The following is a 24,383-nucleotide window of genomic DNA, read 5'->3' as shown; positions in this document are numbered from 1 at the left end:
AAAAAAAGACTTGTTTCCTGATTAACAGAGGAACCTCAGCACGCTGCTGAGGATGCTGGGAAAACCCGACCCGAGTCAAAAAGCACTCGGACATGAAACTGAGGCTCCGCCCAGATTTGAAAGGCTCGCCCGGCGGCTGCGGTCAAGTGCCTGGCTGAAGGAAAGCGGGCCGGCTTAGTTTTCACGTAAGCACCTGAAGCAGAGGCGGCGTCACAAAGCAGAGTCACGTCCAGCTGGAGGCGGACGCCGGACCTCGCTTTTCACGTCGCGGTGTGTGCGAGTCACACGGCCAGAGGAATCGGAGACTGATCGAGAACGAGGCCTGGGATTCGTTTGGAGCAAATTCAGCACAAGAACAACCACAAGAGCGACTCTACGACACGCTGCAGGACATCTTTAGGATGGATCACATCACGAGAGCCTAAACTATCAGTTTCACCTGAATCTTCATCAGTTCATCAGCCTCTGATGAAGATCTCACCCACGGCCTTGGATTACTTACACTAAAGTAACTAACACACAAACCACTGAACTACAAAGAAACTGTTTTTCTCTACAGATCAAACATTAAACATCAGAACTGCCCGTCTTTGTTTTTCTGTACAGTCGTCTCTGAAGGCAGCGCGTAGACGTTCGTCTTACTGTGGACACACGGAGACGGCGTCCCGTCACTTTTATCACAGACTGGTTTAGTAAACATGCACATAAATGTCTGAACCTGGACAAAGTGGAACAATCTGGACTTTAAACGAGTTCGAGTCCCTCGGTCTGCAGCGTGACGACGCGCCGGTGATCGCGTTTGTTTCGGCTCGTTAGTTTTGTTCCTTTGGAAAAAATGAACGTTAGCACCAGATCGGCCGCTGATGGAGAGCCCGGCTGGGACACAGTCAGTGCGCCCTCCACAGTGGTTGCTTCGCACGCCACCGCAGCACCACCGCAGCACCACAAAGCCGCTTCTACTCATGCTCAGAAGTCGCTGCAGTGTGGCGGTTAAGGACACGAGTGAACGATGGCGTCAGGTTTTAATCATCGTGTTGAAAATACATCAGTGCTCAGAGGGAGAGGCTGAGGATTCGAGAGCATGTCAGAGGTGCTACACCTGCTGTTCAGTGGGCGTGTCCAGCAGCTCCGACTCAAGCAAACCTGCGTCTCCGACAGATACCTGCTAATTAATGCCAGCAGCACTAATATCTTCAGTTGAGCCACAAAGATGTTTTAACTGCATTAAAAAAGCTCCAAACTGCACAAACATGATCCAGAGGTTCAGGTCACAAACTTCAATTACAGGCTCACCTGTTAAATAAGCCACACCCCCAAATTCTAACCCTAAAGAAAATCCAAACAGGTGAGTTAAACAAAAGGACCGACTCACTTTAGGAGCCTCGAGTGGAGATCACACTGATGTCAGTCCTGGAGGGTGATGTCTGATCTGAGCATTTCCCAACATCAGCCCAGTGAAACCAGTGAGAATGAGCTACACGCCCCACTCCACACTCACCTGTGTTAAACTTTCTGTACTATTTACAGAATGGACGCTAACTGCTAATCTGAGCCTCCGAGCTCGGCCTCTGGGCTCCGTCTGTGCTGTTAGCAGTCACTAACCGTTAGCCAGCAGTTACCTGTCTGTGGGTGCACCTGTGCACCTGCCGCCTGACAACCGACCCTTAACCTCGTAACTGAAGAGTTAATCCTCTCATCCAGATTTTGTCACTTCTGGCTCAAAAACAAAGCAAAAAAAATTAAACGGTGACCAAAACGCCTTCACAGAGCCAGCAGCCCACTGCACTACAGCCGTGTCCATCTTTAACGTACAGCTTCTTTTATTCTTAAAATATTCCTGTTGTTCATCGACTTTGTTTTTAGCGGTCAGCTGGTTTCAGTGTGACGCTGCTTCGTGAACGACCTCCAGATTTACAGACAGACAGTGAAGCGGCGCTCTGAGGAGTGACAGGTTCACACGACACACACGCACACACAGACACGCACACACAGACACACACACAGACACACACACACACACAGACACACACGAGGAGTACAAACAGTCTGGTCGGCGGTGTGAAAGTGGCTGGTGGAGGATTTTGGTCCCTGAAGCTTGAACTGAGAACTTTTAAAAACAGTCGGGCTTTTTTTCTCCAGAACATTTTTACTCAAAGATGAAACAGATAACAGATATTTATATATTTTTTGTCGGTGCGCTTTCAGCAGAGGGAAGATTTATGAATCCAAAGAGGAAGATTTGTCGACAAATCAAAGGATAAAAAACATGACAAGTTTCTCAAAAACTCAGACAACAACAAATATCAGCTTCAAATATCCCCGGTTTGTTTTTCCTGAAGCTTTGTGGCGTTGTGACGAATCGTCTGAGTCTCCTGAAAGTGAGGGTGTGGTTTGTTTGTTTGTGTGTGTGTGTAAGGCCTTTGTGTCACTGAAAAACACAGGAAGTCCCGGTCAGGCGATCTCCATCTCACGCTCGATCCCGACGTACTTCAGAGCGTCGGCCTGGCTGTACCTGAGGAACAGGAAACAAACCTTTGAAATGTTTTCTGATGCTAATAAGACACAAAAGCAGAAAAACTGACCTTTTTTTAATAATAATCTTGATATGCACACACGGTTTCAAAAAAGCCAGACCAAGAAAACTTTTAGGACTCGAGTTGAAGCAGCTAAACTTCTCATCTGACTGCTTTTGAACGAGTGCCATCAAAAGCTGACGGCACTCCTGGTTATTCAACATCCTGACCTCTTGGAGGAGATCCAGAGTCATCACGTGACCCTTAAACAGTTAGACTGGCCTGACCTGGATGACAGGGAACCTTTGCACACAGACCAAAAGCTGCGTCTGTATGAGAGTCAAAACTAAAGAAATCCTCCAATACAAAGACATTTAAAGTACAACACGAAGAGCTCTGAGTGTGAGACACTGACTGCAGGTGATGTATGTAGATGAAGGCGTGTTCAAAGCACTTTGAAACATTAACCGAGCTGTTCTGCAGCTGAGACCTCCATGTGACCCTGACCTGTTTTACCACAAACACAGCAAAACTACTTTCATGCAGAGTTAACCAAAAAAAAAGCGATGATCACACGATCACAGCCTCGTCTCCATCGTCACTCAGATAAAACCTCAGGACTCTCTCAGTCAGCGATTTGACTTTTTCTTCACTGACCTGTAGTCGAAGAAGAGCTCCTCTCCGGTCTGGATGGCTCTCTTGGCAAAGATCCCGATCCTGTGATCGCCGTTCACCATCATCACTGCAGAGAGGAGAAGCAGAGTTACCACAGAGAGGCAGGAAGCAGCAGGAAGCTCCCGCGACATGGTCTTTGTACCTTTTGCATAGCAGTTCGGGTTCACCGAGTGGTTGGCGAAGCGGATCTTGTTGCCTTTCCTCGTGGCATCAACAACAAAGTCTGGAAGGAAGAGAGCATTTCTGACTTTATCCTCAAAAACAAGAGTGGAAGAATTCATTTATTCAGCAGATCAGACGCGTTTGAGCTGAATGCAGTAAAATAAAGAAGAAAGACCTCAGATGTAACAGATATATTTATCCGTGCTGTGCTTTACCGTTGTTCAGGTTGAACAGGAAGCTGCACATGTATTTGTCGTAGACTTTGCCTCTGCGGTCGGCTTCGTCCTGAGAGATGATCTGCAACAGAACGTGTTGGACGTTTAACGCGCAGCTGTGAGCACATTTATTCAGCTGTGACTCCAGCACGTGCACGGCCCTTTGGGACATGGCTCCACACAGCGGGGAGCTTGACTTTAGTAAATGAAGTCACCCAAAAACACATTACAATGTAAAACAATAAGACAAAACAGGATACAGTTTTCCTCTGCAGACACCAAACCTTCCTTTAGCAGTGATGTAAATGGCCTCTGGCAGCCCTCTTGCAGTACCGTCACAGCCCACCAGAGGCCACAGTGAGAATCGCAGCATCAGATCAAAGATTCTTCAACTTCTAACCAGGGGCCCGTTCTTCGTACGTCGCTTACTACATCCAAGATCAAATGACACATCCAAGATCAAATCATCGCGCTAACCGTGAGCTCGCTAATCCGGTTCCCCGAACACACCTGCTGTTGACGATTACTACAGCTGGACGCAGGAATGTGACATCACTGGGTGTCGTAAAAGGGGCTACGCATCGATAGTAGAAACATTGATCGGCAACCCGCTGATTGGTCGGCGAAAATGTCGACGGAGCGCGCTCGGCTCGGTATTTTTCGGCAGCAGAGCAAGAACTCTTGAGTGAGGGATTTCAGGAGTTTCAGAGTTTAATCAGAACGCAAGGGAACACTGCAAAGGCTGCAAAAGCAAGGAGCGAGGGCTGGCAGGAAGTTGCTGACAAATTAAACTCGTAAGTAATTTAATAATAACAATAATAATGGAGTGGATTGATATAGCGCTTTTCAAGGCACCCAAAGCGCTGTACAATGCCACTATTCAGTCACTCTCACATTCACACACTGGGGGAGGCAGCTACAGTTGTAGCCACAGCTGCCCTGGGGCAGACTGACAGAAGCCAGGCTGCCATATCGCGCCATCGGCCCCTCTGGCCAACACCAGTAGGCGGTAGGGTAGATTTATTATATTACACTATATTATCCAATATTATATTACATTATATTATAATATGTTATATTTTATCCTCTGTCACATTAGAGCCACAACAGGACCCACTAGAACATGGGAACAGGTAAAAGTGAAATATAAGAATATTCTACAGAATGGTAATATTTATCACTTATATTGCTTTTAGTCTCTTGGAAAGAGACCCTGGAATAATCTGTTTGTTCATAACAGCAACCAAGAAAAGGGCAGAGGAAAAAAAGACAGGTGGTGGTCCTGCACCCCCTCGTCAACAAGTTGGTTAAGTAAATAATACCCTCACGGGAAAATCGATATCTCTCTATGAGCACACTGTCGCGCTGAGCTAAAGGATCCTGTCTGTCCCGCAATATACGCTGAATTCTGAGGACTCTCCTTATCAATCTTGCACCTTCCGCAATGGGTGGCTCGCGTATACGGACAGGACATGGCTGCGACAGGCTTCCCAAATCCACCTTCGCTTTTATAGCCGTGGTCTCTCATCTTGATTACACGAAGTAATTTACAATTGCTACTCTGAAATATGAATTAAATCTGTAATAATCACATACATGTAATAGAATGTTAATAGTACATTTCCCTTTTTTAGGAAATGACCTGTATGTATCTGTATGAAATCAATAAATGGATCAGGTGCTGCATTGTCTTTAGTTACATTGATGTTATTTATTTATGGTGAAACAGTGGTGGAATATCGCTGTTGCTTTCGTATGAATGACGCGGACATACCTGCGTGGCCGCGATCTAATCCTGTTTACATAAAGTAAGCCTGCTCCCGAGCAGGTTTACGCTTACGGCTCTGTTGCTATGGCAGCAAGTCCCGGATGAGCTTCGGGGAACCGACTGATCCAGGATCACGCGAAATCGTCAACAATCTAATCCGGCTAACCTACTTAGCGAGGTACGAAGAACGGGCCCCAGGTCTAAAAAAGCAGGTTAAACGACCACCATCAATCAGCCGTACCTCTCCACAGTACTCCGAAATGAACTCGTTTTTCTGCACCGGCTCTTTGATGAAGATGCCCCAGCCGGCCACGTCTGACGGAGCGAGCAGGAGGTGCTGAGGGACGGGAACAGATCAGGCGGCGCTTTTAGAACGTTTGATTTCACAATAAAATGTTTTGTTTTTAGTGAACGATGATTAAAGGCTGCACGTGTTACCTTCTTGGCGCCTCTCTGGATGGAGCAGTTCTTGCAGGACACGTTCTTGCTGTCCCAGTGGTCGGCGGCGCCGCAGGTCAGGCAGAGGTCGGGGTCGCACTCCCTCACTGCCAGGTAGCAGGGGCACTGCTTGGTGTTACACTGAGCTTTGCAGCGGCAGCCCGGGAAGCGGTTCTGACCTGCAAACACGGGAAAAGCAAACCAGTGAAAACACACTCAAAGAAGATTGGTTACTTGGTTTTTCAAAATAAAAGTTCTTACACTCCGAGCTGCACTGGCAGAACTTCTCACAGAAGTTTTGCGCGGTGACGCAGGGACACGAGGAGTCGCAGGGCTGACGGGGGTGGTCACATGGCTGGTAGTTATACACGTGATTGGATGAGCCATCTGTAAGAGGTCAGATGTGGCGTTTAAGAACAGAGCGAGTTGTGTGCTTGTGATTTCTCTGAACAGCATCAACGCCCGAGCTTTGCTTCCAGTCGTCCATCTTCCTTTGGTTTAAACCTTACTGTCCAACCTTCCACCAACAAACTCTTTATGTGTGAACACCGTGAAACAAAAACAAATATGAATGAATAATTTCTCCTTTTAAAGGGAGCAAACATGACAAAAAGTAAAGACGAGGAAAATGTTTGTGCTTCTGCACAGGTAACACGGCGCCCCCTGCTGACCATTATAAAGAAAGCAGGATTAAAGTACTTCCAGTTTGACTTGATCTCACAGACGTGTCAGCAGATGTAATCTATTGTAAACTTTTGTGCTGCTGTGACCTCTGACCTTTCTTCAGCTGGATCTTGCGGCAGTGAGTAGCCCACAGTCTGTGCTTCCTCTTCTTCTTCCTCGGCGGCGTGTCCTCGTCTTCAGCGGGAGCGCGAGCAATGATGGCCGACTCCTTGACCCTGAACTCGTAAACCTGCAGGACCCAGTACAGACGGCGTGTTAGACCGAGTGTGATCGTGAAGCCAGGGTCAGTTAAGACGAGCTGAAACAGACGGCGGTGAGTGCGATGAACCGGCAGCTCACCTGTCTGCAGGTCTTGGTGCCTATGAGCCGCGCGATGGCGCAGTAGTTGTCGTAGTACGTCCCGATGAGGACTCTGAAGAGAGACGCCTCAGCGCCGCTCCACTCCACCGCTTCGGCCTCACCGGACAGCTTCATCTTCACGGGAGTCTGACAGCGCGAGTTTCCCTCTGCACACATCAAATCAACACTGAGGACGTTTCCAACGCCGCAGGAAATAAACCTGCATTTGTGAGGATCTTGACAGGTCATAAACGAGGGTCCTACTTTCAGGGAAGGGTCTAACAGACAGCAGTGGTAAAGGTTTGTGTCATAAAACAAGGAGCGCGATGGTCTCATGGCTGAAACTGAGCTCGCTTAAATTTCCTCAGAAGGACAAACATCTCCGAGGGATCTAAGCTAAACAGCCGAGCAGTGCAACCTAAAGTTCGACTGCCAAGAGAAATAATCTTTAGATAAAACCATGAATGAAACAAAAAGGCTTCTTATTACAAACACTGATGAATACTGATGAATACACAGACTCAGTCTGTGGACTTATCAGGAAATGCGTGGAAGATGTCGTCCCATCCAGAACAGTCAAATCCTTCCCAAATCAAAAACCCTGGATTAACGGAGATGTTCGCGCGGCACTGAGCACCGCCTTTGCCTCCGCGAACACATCGGACTACAAACACGCACATTACCAACTCCGGAAGACGATCAAAGCAGCCAAACGTGAGTACAGGGACAGGGTGGAGCAACAGTTTGACAACCCGCGGAGTATGTGGCAGGGACTAAACACGATCACAGACTTTAGAGGGAAACCAGCACACCGCAGACCACGGCCTCTCTGTGTGAGGATCTAAACGTATTCTACGCTAGATTCGACACAGCGATCACCATGAGACCGGACAGTGTGCGCACCGCGGATGACATCAGTGCGCACACTGTGTCTGAGGAGGATGTGCGGAAGTGCTTCAGGAAGGTGAACGCGCGCAAAGCTACTGGTCCGGACGGGATTCCCGGCCGCGTCCTCAGGTCATGCGCGGCTCAGCTGGCTGGAGTGTTCACACACATCTTCAACCTTTCCCTCTCTCTGTCTGTAGTCCCAGCCTGCTTCAAAATGGCCACCATCGTCCCTGTACCCAAATCCTCCACCATCTCCTCATTAAACGACTGCCGACCTGTAGCCCTGACCCCCATCGTAAGCAAATGCTTCGAGAAGCTGGTCAGGGACTTCATCTGCTCTGCACTACCCGACTCACTGGACCCTCTACAGTTCGCATACCGCCACAACAGGTCCACTGATGATGCCATAGCCCTGACACTACACACTGCCCTGTCACACCTGGAGAAGAGAGACACGTATGTGAGAATGCTGTTTGTAGATTACAGCTCAGCATTCAATACCATCGTTCCCTCGAAGCTGGACAGGAAACTGCAGGATCTAGGACTGAGCAGCTCCCTCTGCAGCTGGATCCTTAGCTTCCTGTCTGACAGACGCCAAGTGGTCAGACTGGGCAGCATCACCTCATCCCCCATCACACTGAACACTGGTGCTCCACAGGGGTGTGTACTGAGCCCTCTCCTGTACTCACTCTACACCTACGACTGCACAGCCACTAACAGCTCCAACATCATTGTGAAGTTTGCGGACGACACTACAGTGGTGGGTCTTATCACCAACGGTGATGAGACGGCTTACAGGGAGGAGGTCAGCGCCCTGACCCACTGGTGTCAAGACAACCATCTCACCCTCAACGTCGCAAAGACAAAGGAGTTGATAGTGGACTTCCGGAGGTGCAGAGAAGTACACACCCCCATCACCATCAACGGCGCTGCTGTGGAGAGAGTGAGCAGCTTCCGGTTCCTTGGAGTACATCTGGCTGAGGATCTTACGTGGTCAGTACACACAAACAAAACAGTGAAGAAGGCGCAGCAGCGCCTCTTCTTTCTCAGGAGACTGAAAAGATTCGGCATGAGCCCCCGCATCCTCAGGACCTTCTATCACTGTGCCATTGAGAGCATCCTCACTGGATGCATCACCACCTGGTATGGCAACAGCACCGCCTACAACTGCAAAGCTCTCCAGCGAGTAGTGCGGTGCTCTGAACGGATAATTGGAGGTGAGCTTCCCTCCCTCCAAGACATCTACAGGAAGCGGTGCCTGAGGAAAGCGGGGAGGATCATCAAGGACTCCAGTCACCCCAGCCATAAACTGTTCAGACTGCTTCCATCAGGAAGGAGGTTCTGCAGCATCCGGTCCCGAACCAGCAGACTGAGAGACAGCTTCTTCCATCAGGCCATCAGACTGCTGAACACGTCATAGACACCTCAGCTTCACTACTGGAACTTCAACATTATGCACTCCATACTGTACAGTAATGCCACTGTTTTGCACATATTCAACTCTGTATATTTTATATATTTTATTATTATTATTTTTTTTTTTTTTTACTATTTAATTTGTAAAAATGTGTATACACACACACACACACACACACACACACACACACACACACACACACACACACACACACACACACACACACACACACACACACGAAAATATTTAGTATACACATCCAGAAATGCATACACTATTATATATTGTACATATATTTATTAGTTTCAGGTTGGCCATTCTTGTATTTTGCTCGTTTGTGTTGTTGTGTTTGCACATCTCTGTTGCTTGTGGGGCTCACACACAAGAATTTCACTCGCATGTGCTGTGCCAGTGTGCCTGCACATGTGATGTGACAATAAAAGTGATTTGATTTGATGTCACAGTGACTCCTGGTCAAATCGATCTCTTTGAGCCTAAATTTAAATAACTTCAAATGTCTCCGTGCACCAATATGATTGAAGTACAAGTGTCACATGACCACGTGTGCCTGCACTGTATGAAGACTCACTGCTGCTGCCTGTTGCTTTGCTTGCAAACTAGTTTGTGCAGTAACGACAGGAAGGAAGGAAAAGAGTGAGAGTGTCATAACGTTGTATGAACTCCAGGCCGTTATTGTCGTCACGTCTGCTGTTTACATCGCGTGTTTGTGACTTTATCTGCAGCAGCTTTGAAGTGTAAACAATCATCTGTGCTGTCAAACAAACCTCCCACAACAAGGGGGCTGCATGCAGAGGGGAAGACCCAGCTGGTACCAAGAGCATCGCTCCAGCGTTCAGCCTCTCATCGGTGAACCGCAGGCACGGTGCAGGTTACTGCACGGATGAAGAGATGCTCGACTCAAAGAGCCTCACAGGAGCAGCAGGATCTCTTCTACAGTCTGGGCTAATCACAGTTTTAAAGTCTTGATGAAGCAGCAATGTTACAGTCTTTGTTTAAAAGGGGCTCAGAAACAGACATCACTCCAGCTGGTGGTTTTTATTTATCCAAAGTCCTAAATTAGCATCAAATGAATGTGCCTGCTGTTTGGGAATCGCCCTCCTCAGAGGAAATAACTTTAACTTCCCAGGAAAAAGAATTCCTGAGAGATCAAGTTTGAGGTTCTCTGGCTGTCTCTGTGTGCTCCAGCGTTAAATTCTGCTGCCAATTCCTTCAAAGATCTATTAAAGACAATAAGGGACATAACAGAAGTCTTAATGTCCCATCAGAGCTGTAATTAGAACAGCGAGGGAGGAGATGTGATGTCAGCTTTTTAATAGCTTCATGAAAATAAACAGAACTGTTGCTGCGTCGGCAGATTCATTGACTCTCTGAGGTCATCGCTGCTCTGAAGCCTGCGCTTCACAGGCAGAAACGTTTCTGTTAGGTTTGATGGACAAACAGAGACTCTGCGTCTTCTCTGCAGACGGACGTCTGTAACCCTGTTAACATTGAACTTCTACCGTCTGTAATAACCGCCCGTCTGCACCTGAGCTGCTGGTGGTCTCGTCCTTCTTGTCCTCGTCGTCTTTGTCGTTGTCTCGCTCGTCCTCTTTGCTGCCCTCGCGGTCGCTGTCCGTGTCTTTGGTTTCAGAGGACACCGTGGGGGTGCTGGGCCGGCTGTTACTGTTGCTGTTGGGCAGCCGACCGCGGCGCCGGCCCCCGTTACGCTTGGAGGGCGTCTTTGCCCGCTCGGTTCCCACGCCTGTGGCGTACTCCCTCATCATGCCGTCCTGAGGAAGCAACAGGAAGAGTGTTAATATATTTTATAACTTTTCTGTTTCAGTTTAAAAGAAAAGCAGCGACTCGCCTGCACCAGGTCCATGTAGCAGTCGATGCCACACGGGTTTTTGTCCACCAGGTTCTCCAAGTTCTTGCGCTTGTACGTGTTGGGAGTTGCATGGAAAGCTAAGAGACACGAGAGAGAGAGATGAGTGCTTCTAGGAATTCAACAGCCTCATCTGTCAAACAAGCAAAGACTCCGACCTTTAAAGATTTTATATGATGCAAACACTGCCAACAAAAACAAACTCAGGTTGGTGCCAATATCAAAAAAAGCTGCTGGTGTTTCAGCGTCGATCACATGACGTGTCGAGCAGCGTTTATAACACCATCAGCACAGAGTCGAGCAGAGTCTTTTTAGGATGTGATGTTTTATTCTTTACTTTACTGACACGATCAAACTAAAGGAATCATTACCACAAGTTATTTTATGACTGTCAGGTTTTTAATGGAAAGCTTTGAGGCCATTTTTATACCCAAGATTCTTAAAACTGGCTGGACTATGAGTTATGTGAGGTTAGAGTTCTTATTTCATTAAAACTCCAAAGATAAGGTTTGATAACTTTTGGGGAACAGAGTGAACTTCTTGGTTTTCAGGTGGGAACATATCAGAGAAAGTTTGATTAGTACTGATGAAGGTGAGCTGCAGATGTGATAACGTCACTCTGCAGGCTGATGTGACCACATCACAGTGACAGTTACACAGATCTCTGAGGTAGCAGTCCAGCCTGTATAACCAGGAACTGCTGTGAAGTGTATTTATTGTGCACTAACGGTGGAGGAAGCAGTCGTATTTGAAGCAGCGTCTGCAGAACAGAGTGTGGAAGGAGTGCAGGCTCTGCTCGCGCTGCACGGAGCGAGCGTTCGGACCGTCGATGTTCGGCGTGCATTCAGGCGGCAGGGCGCCGGGCAGCTGCTGCTCAGTCAGCTCCTTGTACCTGCGAATACAAACACGCACACGAGAGAGATCAAATTTACTTAAGTCAGATGAACGCAGTGAGACAAACACGCATCACTGAGTTATCAGGTTAAAACATCCCATCAGTTTGTTACTGTAAAGCTGCTCTGTGCTGTAACACTGTCTCACAACACAGACCTGAACGTAAACAGGAAACACCTGGTGTTGTGTAACAATGGATTTAAGAGTCACACCCACAAGAACTAAAGTCTGTCAGGTTAAAGATATAAATCCATAAACCAAAACAGCAGATTTAAACCCGCCCCCCTCGCCTCCTATAACATTTAACATGAACAGATGTAGGGCTGAACGATATATCGCATTTGCGATAATATCGCGACATGATCAAGTGCAATTTTCTAACCGCAAAGGCTGCGATTATACTGCGATTATATTATACAATTCATGGGCTGCATCCTCCTGAGGCCGCATTTGTAGACCGATTACGTCACAGCGACGCGCCGAAGGCTGTCCAAATTACTACCATATCCCAGAATTCATAGCGCGGCCCAGCCAAACTCCAGTTTCCAACAATGGCGGCCGCTACTAAGTTTTAAAATTACTCATACTAATCTTTCTGGGTCACAAAATAAACTTTTAACATATTTTCAGGTGAGAAAGTAGTTGTGTAAACATCAAATATCTGCTCGGTTTATCAAGATATCCCATATTTGCAAAAGTGCTTCGACGTTTTCAGAGGCGTCTGCTACCCACCAGCTCGACAGCTAGCCGGGAGCTCGAGGGTTACTGATGCGGCCGAGAACGGCACAACTCCCGGCACATCATTTTCAGATCACCGCGGAGTTTCGCTGCTCGGGTTAAACGTAATATATAAGTCACTTAGACAACCTAAAAATGTTATTGTTGGGCTTTTTTCAGTGTTTTGTTTGTTCGTGAGTAAATCGGTTTGGCTGAGATTAAAGTTATTAGATTAGATAAAATAAAACTTTATTAATCCCCCGGGTGGGTTCCTCCTTGGTTTTCACACAGCTGACTAAACGTCAAACAGAAAACTTATTAAACAGAAGTATGAGACAGTCGAGAATTTACACCAGTGTCTGGTTATATTTTAGATAGCAAGAGGCAGACGGCTGAGTTTATTAAACTCCACCGAGACAGCGGTGACGCTAATCAGAACTAGACCGTCCAATTTCACGCCTTTAAATTTTAAAGGCGTGTTTGTGTGTGTGTTTATACAATTGCTATTATGTTTGCACTTTATGTGTAATGTTACTGACTGCAGAGATCAGTAAGATGTGTGTATTTTTTATTTATTAGTTTTATTTATTTAATATTATTTTTTAATTGAATGACTGTCTAGTAGTTCACAGATGTCGAAAAACTGAGTGTGGTAAAGCCACTGATTTTGTTTATGTATATTTCTGCAATCTGCACATTGTACTGACTTTCATTTTAATGTTTACACCAGGGTTCCTTGTCAGCACTTTATGCTCAGATGTTTGTAAGCTAAAAATAAACTATTGTGTATGTTCAAATATACTGTTGTGATTGAAGAAGTTAAATAAAAATGTCAGTCATCAATTCATGCATCACCTCATGTCATCATAACAGAGGTCTGTCTTCCAGGAAAGAACAGTTTAAAATTAATGTAATATAGTATTGGCCATACTATATGATGTATTGCTTGTCTTTGTTTAATAATACAGAAGACAAAGACCTTAAAAAATAATCGCATCGCAATATTGGGGCAAAAAATTGCAATTAGATTATTTTCCATAATCGTTCAGCCCTAAACAGATGTTGATATTAAGTTTATTAAAGTACTCCACAGCTCTGCAGAGACACCGATGAATGCAGTACAGTGCACACACACACACACACACACACACACACACACACACACACACACACACACACACACACACACACACACACTTTGTGAGATTTGCTGTCACAACAACAGAGGAGCTGTGAGTCAAAGTTCAGCCACTAAATATTCTGGTTTAGTACCAAGTGGGTCAAAACAAAAGAGCCTGACTCCAGTCTGCACTAATGCTCCAGCTAACACATGCACGAGGTTTAAATGTTTCTGAAAAATGATTTTATATTTATGAACTGATCCAAATTAACGTGATGCGTTTAACCCTTTATGGCCGCTCATTTTGTGCGACTCTTTTTAAAGCGGTAGCACTGCAACCACGTAAGCTAGCACAATAATGGTTTTGCATATGAAACTGGAGGAACTGTACTTACAACTTATGCCAGTTTCCCCCTTCAGAGCCTTATAAGCCTATACTGGTGATTTTCTGTGTAGTTTCTGGGATGATTAGAAGGCCAAAGAGTTCTGGAAATAGTTTGTTTTGATGCACATGCTGCTTTTTTTTTTTGCAAATTTGCATTATTATATTAAATTTCCCTTTTCCTGCAGTATATAAAAATTGGTGTAGCTCAAAAATAAAACTATGAAGACACTCAAAACACATTTCCTGTGGTTGGAAACTATTTTGTACAACCTTTTTGGATAGCAAAATTTTCTCTAACAAGAAATATGTGTTTAAAAAAAAAAGTAAAAATGATTTTCAATTTTTTGTAGTTCATTGCACTTTTTGGCTATTTTTGTAGTTGCTATGGACTTAGTGCAATCATATTATTAGAATCTGGTTATAACGGTTGTACTGAGGTATAGCAACTTGAAATGCTCCCAAAAATGGCTCCACAGCATGTAAAATATAAGCTCTGGTGGATTTGGTTCTGTGGTAAGTCTTGAAGTATTAAATTGAAATTAAGTCAAATCTCGAGTTTAGTATTGTACAAATATTTTAAAGTACGTATAAGACCAACTGCTGCTCTTATATTTTGTATATATTTTACATCATAATCAACATTTTAAACACTTAAGAACAGGTTAATGTTGTTATAATTAAAAGTCTGTTTGCTGAGGCATGAACAGTAAATAAACAACATTCAAGTAAACAAACAGAAGATATGGAACAGACCATCAGCTAAACAGTTATTTTAAATACTGGATCATCCTGAACAACATCAGTATTACTGATAAATCTTTTTAAAAGCAGCTCATGACGTCTGTGTGTTTACAGAATGAATCAAAGTGGTCCTGAAAGGCTTCCAAGACATAAACAGTCTGAAATCAGACCTGTCCTGAGGTTTCCTCGTACAAAAACGTGCATCGCCTTTAATGATGCACGCCATCATCAGTTTGTCTCAACATTAGCACTCATCTGTGTGTGTGTGTGTGTGTCCTCTTTAGCTCACACATGAGACAGCCGCGGCTGTAGGAAGCACACATCTGACGTTCTGGCAAAATTAACAACCACCAGGACAACATCACGCCTGAGTCCATCTGAGCAATGACTGGATTCATCGTCTCCAGTGACACAACATGCAGCAATCTCAGCACCAACTGGACTTTGAGTTCCAAACACCAGTGAGATCACCTGCTGTCAATACGCCCTTTAAAGTCATCGCCTCGTCCCATCTGACCAAAGCGCCAAAACAGGACTTCTTGAAATCTCTCGAGAGGAGATCAACTTGAAACCAGGTGCTTTTTATGTTCATGGATAAATTCTTTGACCTTCTTTCATGACACATATTAGAATCAGTTCCTCTGTTATCGTCACAGTACCGACTCACTCGCACACAAACAAACCCACTGACTTTTCTTTGAGCTCCTCGGGGGAGCCCTTGTCGGGGAACATGGAGGAGATGGCCTCAAAAATCTTGTCAGAGGGAAACTTCTTGCTGGTGTCATTGTTGGTTCGGCCTGGAGACGACACACACACGCTTTCCATCAGGACACAAAACTGTCAGCTGGACCAGCGTGAATGCTACCCCCTTACAGCAGGTCAGCACAAACACGTCTTCATTGGTTATTACACGTTTCTAACTGCAGTACAGCTCCAACATCTCAGGACTTACTCTCATTGTTAACAAGCCCATCCTTGCGGGGCTCCTCTGGGTGCTCTTTGCCATCACACACGTCCATCTTGTCCACTTTAAAGTCCTGCTCTTCCTCCTCCTCATCATCCTCGTTGTCACTGTACTGTGCCAGAGCGTTGACCAACTCGACGAAGATCTCGTCGTTGATGAAGCCACACTCTGCAAAACACAACACACAGGATAGATAGTTTTACAGAGCAGCAGAGGAGCCGTTTCTCTTTCTACTGAGACGACGATACAAAGCAAATATTCATCGCACTGTTTTCCTGATGAGACACCACACTGACCAACCACACGAGCACGTTCACATTCCTGGTTTTGCGGTTTCTCTCAGATGTTGAGGGAGGACAGCAAACAGCTGTGCTGCATCAGCTCTCACATTACAAACTGCTGTGCAGAGTTTTGATAAAACGTTTAATCTCTGCTAGTTTTTTTCTGTCCCACATACTCAGAAATCTCTCTTTCAGAAACTTTGGAGCACGCCCACACAGGAGCCCGAGTTTGACAAGAAGCCATGCGAGCACCGAGCAGCACAGGACTTTCAGCTGCAACGATCTGTCACATTAAGTGATACTCAATCGTAATGGAAAACAACCAAAACTGATTACAGAAGGTAATTGTGGAAAAAGTTCATTACTAGACTTCCTGAATTCAGTTTTGTTTTTATTCCTAATAGAAAACTCTGACCGGCACATTTGTTTCGAGTCTGAATGAAAAGTGAAATGTTGATTCCAAAACAACTTTGTTCCTCAGAGCAGTGGCACCGTGACTGCACACAATGTTACGCACAAAATATTTATTTTCTGCACCAATGCTTGGTAGCAACTCATTTTCATAGGGAAATGAGTGCATACGAAAAGGAAGGAAAAAAATCCATCGTCTGTGCACAAAGTTTAACACACCACAGCTAACACATGCTACAGATGACCGACTACCTGAAGAAATAAAGTATTGCCAGAAAAATCCATCGTATGGTTCCAGCAGGTTGAGCTCTCAGGAAAAAGGTGGCTAATGCTAACGAGGCTCCAGAAGCCAAACATCCACCCTGACAGACACTTTGCTTCAACAAAATGACCCATATGTTTATGGAAGCAGCTTAATGCTAACAGAGAGGAGACACGCCAGCATTTCAAATGGTTTTTCCTGTTGCCATGCTAGGTCTAGATCCTGCAAATGAGCTGTTAAAAAATGCAAACACAACAAAAAACGCTGAAAAGTTAGAGGCTCCTGTGTTCATGTACGACTCGAAATTATTGTCTTGTTCTTGTTCTGACAAACTGCCGCCGTACAGTCGTTTTTAAACCATTTTTCTGCTCTTTATATTAACCCTGGAGAACCCATGGGGTCGGCTCTGACCCCATGGGTTCTCCAGGGTTAAGATCCACAAACAAAGCGCTTTGATCCATCAGCTGATTAGTCACATTTCAGTAACTGTTTTTGCTGCCTTCAGACTGATTATCAGATGAAGTTTCATTAATTACTACTTTGGCTCTCAAACCATTTGCTCCTGCGCCCACTGACCCTCACCTCTGTCTCCGTGGACTTTGCCGTCATAGTTCTTGATGAGCTCTTCGATGAAAGTCCCGTCCTGGTCGAGGATCTCGTCTCCCATGTAGGGAATGTTATGGAGCACCGTCTCATCCTCCACCTGCAGGAGGAAACCCAGAAACATCACACACACAGCTTCTCAGCCACCTGTGACTGTAGTATACTGTCCTGAATCCCAGCCTCAGCTGTTCACAAAGTGCAGCTTTTAAAGCTTTGTACGCACCATGAAGTTTTGCTGTAGCGGCGACCAGGAGTACATGACCGGGACCGAGGCCACGGCGTTCAGAGTCTTCAGGGGGATGACCTGTCGAGGGAACTCGGAGAAGCCGCTCTCCACGGTGCACTGCAGAGGAAGCGTGCGTTACAGTCAGGACACCGCCCTCTGAGCCTTTAGAGTATTTTTATTTTTGATACCAGTATCAACCGCTCACCTCTCGAGTCCCTCGTAAGGAGCTGACCGACGTCATGATGTGAACGGGCTGGATTCGCCGGGTTTTCCACTCCTGGTTCAAAATGTCAGTTCGCTCCATGATTTTCTGACGGTTGCTGTTGAACATGCTCTGTGAGAGTTAAAGGAAATTTATATCAGTGCACAGAACAAAACACAGGGCCAGCTTCACTCTCCCTCAGTGTTACCACCCGCAGAGATCGTACCTGTGCAGGTGAGCCAGGTGACCATTTTAGCAAATAAACAGCACGTGCTGAAGCCTTTATATGGACCTTCAGCTACGTAAACTTTAATTTGGATCAGCTTTCATTTTAATTTCTGACGGAAAAAGGTTAAAGGAGCCATAACGTCACTAGCGAGACCTAAATCTGTGAGAAACTGCTGCTGTGAAAACAACTTCAAGCACTGAAAACGTTACGTAGTGAAACAAAAGCACCGTCATCCATCAGACTCCTGATAACCATCTCTTCTCCATTTTAACACCATTTATAGGACAACTCTCAGAGAGCCAATCACAGAGTTTACAGCCCCGGCTGGTCTAGTCAGTCAAAGCAATCACCGGCCCAAACACCGTGGGACACTTCCTGTTTCCACTTTCATGATTAAAAACTTTGGGCGAATAAATAAATCTGTTCTTTACTCCAAAACAACCTCAGCTAGTGCTCTTAAAAAAAATAAAAACTATAGTCAAACAGACCCAACTTCTCTTAATAACTGCAGCATGAACGCTGCTGTGTGTGTCTGTGTGTGAGTGCGTAAACGAACCTTGACCTCGTCAGCCCGTCTGAAGCGTTTCAGCTGCCGAAGCCTCATGTACTCAGACTTCACCCTCCTCTTCCAGCAGGCGGGGCCTTTCTCCGAACGCTTCCCAGTCAGCACCATGATTCACCTGCAGCCAGACAGGAAGATATTAGGGATCCTGAACACGACACCTTCAGGTCTCATATTTTCACACTTTTCTTGACTGGACTGTAGGGCCAAAACACTTTATCTATTTAATTTAATAATTTAGGCATAAAATGTTCCTCTTGGCACAACCCAAACTTGGATCTGGTGCCCCAGACATGCAAACCAAACATACATTTGTTAAGATAATAAACTTCACCTCACGTCCAACAATCAGAGCCAACCTCTGATTTTCTTTTCTTTCAACAGCTGATGTAAAAATGATATGCCGCAAATCAAACGTCTGAAACCTCGCTGCCAGCATTCAAATGCCTTCTGTTCAATCTCACGTTACCATTCAAGTGCCAACCCCGGAGAGATTCAAGCACAGGTGGATTACTTCCTCGCACCTCCTCTGCCAAGTCCTCGTTCTCATCCTTTCTTTTAATGACTGTGTGTGAATGACAGCAGTCGTCTGTCGATCCATCTGCTGCCCGGCAGTCAGTCAGTAACCGTGAGTCTCTGACTCAAACCTCACACTTCAGATTAGACGTGACAGACGGCCGTCATGGAGATGTGGACGACTGAACCGGCCTGACACATTTCACAGCACAGAAAATAAAGAGAGATACACTGAAGCCCCTTTGGACAAGTTAAATGTGCTGGGATGTTCACACAGTAAACTCACTGCTGTGTCTTATTAGTATTTAAAACGTGGAGAGATTATTAGGCACCGTCTCAGTAATGCATATAATCAGTATCTAAACAGGCGATTATAACCTTATTTAAGGGTTGGATTTGCGCACAAAATGGAGCAAGACTATCACTGAGTCAATTTAATCCCATACGGATTAGGGTTGGGTGATTGGACGAATATATGGACTATTGACGATGGGCTCAGCCTCAGTGGGCACCAGATCCAAGTTTTTACAAGAGCCATTTATTTATTTACCCATGAGTAAGTTTGCTAATAATGATGGAGCTAATAGAAGCAGTCAACAGCAAAAAAATGAATAAATAATAGCGCCGTTTTAACCGCACCCTCTTTCATCTGCGAGCAAATGCCCCCACCTCAGAGTGCGCCCAAATGCTTGTTGATGGAGCTGCAGAAGCTGGTGATAGCCTAGCATAGTCAGCCGGATGGTGGACACGTACATGCTCATGCAAGTTAGTCGTGCTTGAGTACTTTGCTCACACTATACGTCTGCAGCACACCGCTTTGGTTACATCCTTAGGTTTACCTCTTTCATCTGGTTTAAAGCCAAAGAAATCCCAGAATGGTGACTTTATATTTTTTGTGCTGTGAGCGCTAACACGCCGTCAACATGACTAACACGATTAACAATTAACCCATCTGGATCCCAGACTGAGTCAAAATCCCTGAAATGTCCCCGTCAACGCATTTCGGCAGTTTGTCCCAATTTTGTTCATTCTGCGCTCCAGATGTGTTGGGAGCGTTAACGATTGTAATTGTGATGACCGCGTTCAAGCCGTGTTAACGCTGACAGCGTTTTTTTGGGAAACTAGTTTGTCCATGTTTGGACTTATTCTGTGTTGTAAACACACAAATCAGTTCGTGCATGATTACTTTGCCCCGCCCATCAAAAAGTGTGCACATGCGCGAATATATCGCCCATCAGTGATTGTTGGACTGACGATTGGAAAATTGTGACATATCGCCCAACCTTAGTATGGATATACCGAGATTGGTAAACTGTGCTTGGTTTTCCTGTACAGATGTGAGGGGGGAAAAAAAATCACCAACAATGCTATAAAAGTATTTTCTAATCAGCCTGTAAATGTCTGAGAATTGAGGACAGCAGCTGCTGGACTTTCTGGAGAGGAATGTTTTCCCATTCCTGTCACAGGATTCTAGCTGCTCAACAGGTCTGGATGGTCTTTGTTGTGTTGTTTGGTTCATTATCCTCCAAACGTTGAGCATGAATTATGGTGAGAAAGGTCTGGACTGCAGGCAGGCCACTTCAGCACCGGACTCAGCGTTCATATTTCTAGTTTCATAGGCACGAGTGGACTCCCACATCATCATGGAAGCAGACTTTGAACTGATGACAAACCGAATGCTTCCTCTCCCTTCTTGTTCCAGAGAATGTGAACTCTGCGTTTTACAAAAATAATTTCAAATTTCATATTACCTGACCTCAGAACAGAAAAGGTAACTGCCCCCCTTGTAAGTCATGAACAAACTGGGAATATTCACATTTCTTGGAAAGTCCCAATCACTTTCACTAGCCACACCCAAACCTGAGTCAAGAAATCACTTAAACAGAACCTGTTTGTCAAAGTGAAGGAGGATAAAGATCTCCAAAAGCAACACATCACGCTACAGTCTAGAGACACAGCAGCAAAACAAAGTCACTGACATCTACCAGTCTGGAAAAGAATACAAATTTCTAATGCTTTGGGACTCACGAGAACAGTAAGAGCCATTACCCACAAATGGAGAAAACTTGGAACAGCAGTGAACTTTCCCAGGAGTGCATGGCCCACCAAAATTATTCCAAAGTACTTGGCAGCTCACCCAGGTTGTCACAGGAAAAAAACCAAAAAAACAAAACAGAACAACATCTAAAGAACTGCAGGCGTCACTTGTCTCTGGTGAGCTCAGAATTCATGAAAATATTCTGGACTGATGAGACAAAAGCAGAACTTTGATTCCCGTTACATCTGTCATCAAACTAACAGCACATCATCAAAAGAACATCTTATCAATATTCAAACAAGGTGGCAGTATTAATGATGGTCTGGGGCTGCTTTAGGACCTGGACAACTTGCCATAATTAATGGTACCATAAATTCTGCTCTATCAGAAAATCCTGGAGGAGAAGGACACTTAGTTTATGCAGCAGAACAATGATCCAACACACCAGCAAGTCCACCTCTGTTGCTTTGGAACAATCTTCCTCTTCACATGGTTTTTCAGTCCAGATCGAAGACCTATTTTTAATCTCTGGCTTTTAACTCTGTGGGTGACTGACACTTTTATTCATTTTATTGTCTTGCCAAGTTTCTATATTATTATTATTGTATTGTTCAGCACTTTGGTGTGTTGTTAAAGTGCTATATAAATGATGATGATCATGAATGGTTCAAAAAACCCCAAATGCATGTTTTGGAGCAGCCTAGTCAAAGTCCTGACTTAAATAAATCGCTGCAAACATTTGACCTTCAAGATGAAGGGCTCTATCCAAAACCTGCCACATGACTCAAGATGACTTTTGACTAACAGGTGAAACTCAAGCTTCCTGTCATGTGTAAGCGGCACAAACTTCTATTCTTTTTGCACTAGGCGATGTTATGAGTTTTATGGTGAGGGAAGTGGTTGAATATCGCCCCCGCAAGGCTTCTAGGCAAACAAGAGGGAAGCTTTTTTACTTTAATCAATGTGACAATCGCCTAACTTAAGGTGACACTTACTTTTACCACCACCTCCAGCCCCAGTTTCACAATAAAACCCTCAAAAGCTTGAACAAAAAACGAAAGAAAATTAAATGAGAGGTACTAAAAATTATACATCAAAAAACTGTACCAGCCTTTTTCTGTGAGCTAGCTTCGAGCTAACGATAGCTTGCGGATGTCGTGCCAAGTTTGGCTCCCCTCAAAATGTGCTTCCCCTTAGCCCTGAAACATGCTCACAAAGGTCCCAAAACACGAGTGGACGGTGGATCCATCGGAATGATTACCGTCCTCCGAGTCATTTAAAAAAAATGACGGCTTCTTTATAAGCTAGTCAATATTTACGGGTATACAAGAATTGGCACGGTACCCCGGCGAGCTAGCTAACAGTTGGCGAGTTAACAAAGATTGAGGCGCCCAAGAGCACAAAGAGCAGCCCACAACAAAAGCACCGTGAACACAGCCACGGACACTGACAGCTTCTCTCACCTCCACCCGAGCCTCTGGCCTCATCCAACGGAGCGATCCGGATCGATGCGACAAACACGGGCAAAGTCGTCCTTTGTGCTGCAGATTAGCTCGCTCCGTGTTACGGCTAGCTGTAACGTTAGCTCGATGGCTAGCTAGCAGTTTAACTCAGGAGGAGGGAGCGACCGAGCTCGCGCAACACCCGGCTTCACGCACCCAGAGCCGGTAAATGAAATAACTCACATCGGCTCCTTCGCTCCAAGGCTGGTTAGGACACAGAAACTGTGCGTCTATGAGGGACAGTTTTGTGTCAGCCTGCTTGTAAAAAGTTATTTGGATTTCAATGTTTCCGCCTAGGCAACAGCGACTCTGTTCAAACTGGTCCTCCGCCTCACCGCCCACTACGGCTGCGGCGGATTCAAGAGGCGCCAAACGTCTAGGCCAATCACAGAACCCGATGTTAGTGTTTCCTCAGTGAGTCCTACGCGATAGGTCGAATGATATAAAAGTGTAGCCAATGAAATTTGGAGCTGAGGGCCCTGTGGCAGGGACATGTGGACAGCTTCTCTTTGTTCTCTCTTGTCAACGGGAGAAAAAACAAAATATGCAAATACACACTTTGACAGTTGAGTTAATAATATTTATGCATCACATTTGAGATCAAAGCGGTGTCTCTGACGCATGACAGCTGTCACAGCCGTGGGGCTAAACTAAAACACTTATATAAAAAAGGTTATCGATGGATTTAAGGGCAGCGGAGAGGCGACAGACAGCGCGTGGTCTCGTGCAGAACAGCTCAGGTTTCAGCAGGTGTGTGAGCGTCTCAGTGTGTCCAGAACGAAGAAACATGACGGCTGAACGGGTTTATTGAATGAATGAGAGACTCCAGTGCCACAGCCAGCAAGGGCAAGGGTCTCCAAGTTTATTTAGCCACGCCCCTCCGAGCAGCGATTGGATGACGCTTCGAAAACGTCCACATGATGCATTCACTGCCAGCGGAAACAGAAAACACAGCCGACAGATTAAAAGCATCATTAAAAAACAATTGTGTCATTTCAAATCTTTAAGAGTAGTAAAAAATAAATAAAATGTAGAATGTTTTAATGCATTGATTTTTAAGCAATAACAATAGGGAGGGAGATGAAGAAGGCAGACTGGAATACTAGGTTACGTTAAACAGGATAAACAGAGAGTGACAGAAGAATGCAAAGGTCGTCCAGATGACATACCTGATGGAAATGTGTAGGAGAGAGGGTCGTGCAATTCTTCTTTAACTAGATGGTTTAAAATAATCATGGAGAGAGTGAGAGGATACCTGAGGTATGGAGAAAAATGTACTTGAATTGTTTTTTAAGACGAAGGTTGATGTGCAAAGCTGTAGCAACCACAGAGGGATAATGTTGTTGAGCCATATCATGAAGAAATGGTACGTTGTTGAAGCTGGAATAAGAAGAGAGGTGGTGATCAATGAGCAGCAGCATAACTTCATGCTGAGAAAGAGAACTACAGATGTGATGTTTGCTTTGAGAGTGATGGAGAAGTATAGAGAAGGTCTCAAAGAGCTTCACTTTATCTTTTTAGGATTAGAGAAAGCAGATGATAGGGCGCCAAGAGAAGAACTTATGAAGTCAGGAGTGGCACGACAGCTCCCTCTGTTGGTCGCTGTGGTGCAGATCCAGGCCTTTGTTTAAATTCAGTTAACTTAAAAGTTACAGTTTTTTCTGAATGCTTAAACCCTAACTGTGATTCTTACAGCACAATTTCTAAAACTATTGATAATTATAGCAAAACCACTCACGGAGTTTG

General features: G+C 45.2%; 1 protein-coding gene and 1 long non-coding RNA gene across 2 annotated transcripts; both read right to left on the bottom strand.

Moving 5' to 3' along the window:
- Nucleotides 1-2,126: 2,126 nt before the first annotated feature.
- Nucleotides 2,127-23,007, bottom strand: ezh2 (enhancer of zeste 2 polycomb repressive complex 2 subunit). Its single transcript, XM_026180632.2, has 19 exons — nucleotides 22,599-23,007; nucleotides 18,576-18,699; nucleotides 17,794-17,922; nucleotides 17,586-17,705; nucleotides 17,342-17,462; nucleotides 15,794-15,973; nucleotides 15,533-15,638; nucleotides 11,713-11,876; nucleotides 10,967-11,064; nucleotides 10,646-10,889; nucleotides 6,795-6,961; nucleotides 6,549-6,684; nucleotides 6,033-6,158; nucleotides 5,772-5,950; nucleotides 5,575-5,670; nucleotides 3,566-3,647; nucleotides 3,331-3,411; nucleotides 3,171-3,255; nucleotides 2,127-2,512 (listed from the first exon to the last, which is right to left on the bottom strand). Exons 2-19 carry the CDS (start codon nucleotides 18,690-18,692, stop codon nucleotides 2,452-2,454), a joined length of 2,292 nt encoding a protein of 763 aa, XP_026036417.1. The 5' UTR covers nucleotides 18,693-18,699; nucleotides 22,599-23,007; the 3' UTR covers nucleotides 2,127-2,451.
- Nucleotides 23,008-23,195: 188 nt separating this feature from the next.
- LOC145430997 (uncharacterized) lies at nucleotides 23,196-24,156 on the bottom strand. The gene is made up of 2 exons (XR_013911369.1): nucleotides 23,807-24,156; nucleotides 23,196-23,566 (listed from the first exon to the last, which is right to left on the bottom strand). It is a non-coding gene; the product is annotated as an uncharacterized LOC145430997 (long non-coding RNA).
- Between the last annotated feature and the right edge of the window lie 227 nt (nucleotides 24,157-24,383).

The sequence above is a fragment of the Astatotilapia calliptera genome, chromosome 9 (genome assembly GCF_964374335.1).
Source record: "Astatotilapia calliptera chromosome 9, fAstCal68.1, whole genome shotgun sequence".
NCBI classification, from domain to species: domain Eukaryota; kingdom Metazoa; phylum Chordata; class Actinopteri; order Cichliformes; family Cichlidae; genus Astatotilapia; species Astatotilapia calliptera.
This window is presented reverse-complemented; position numbering and strand designations above follow the sequence as displayed.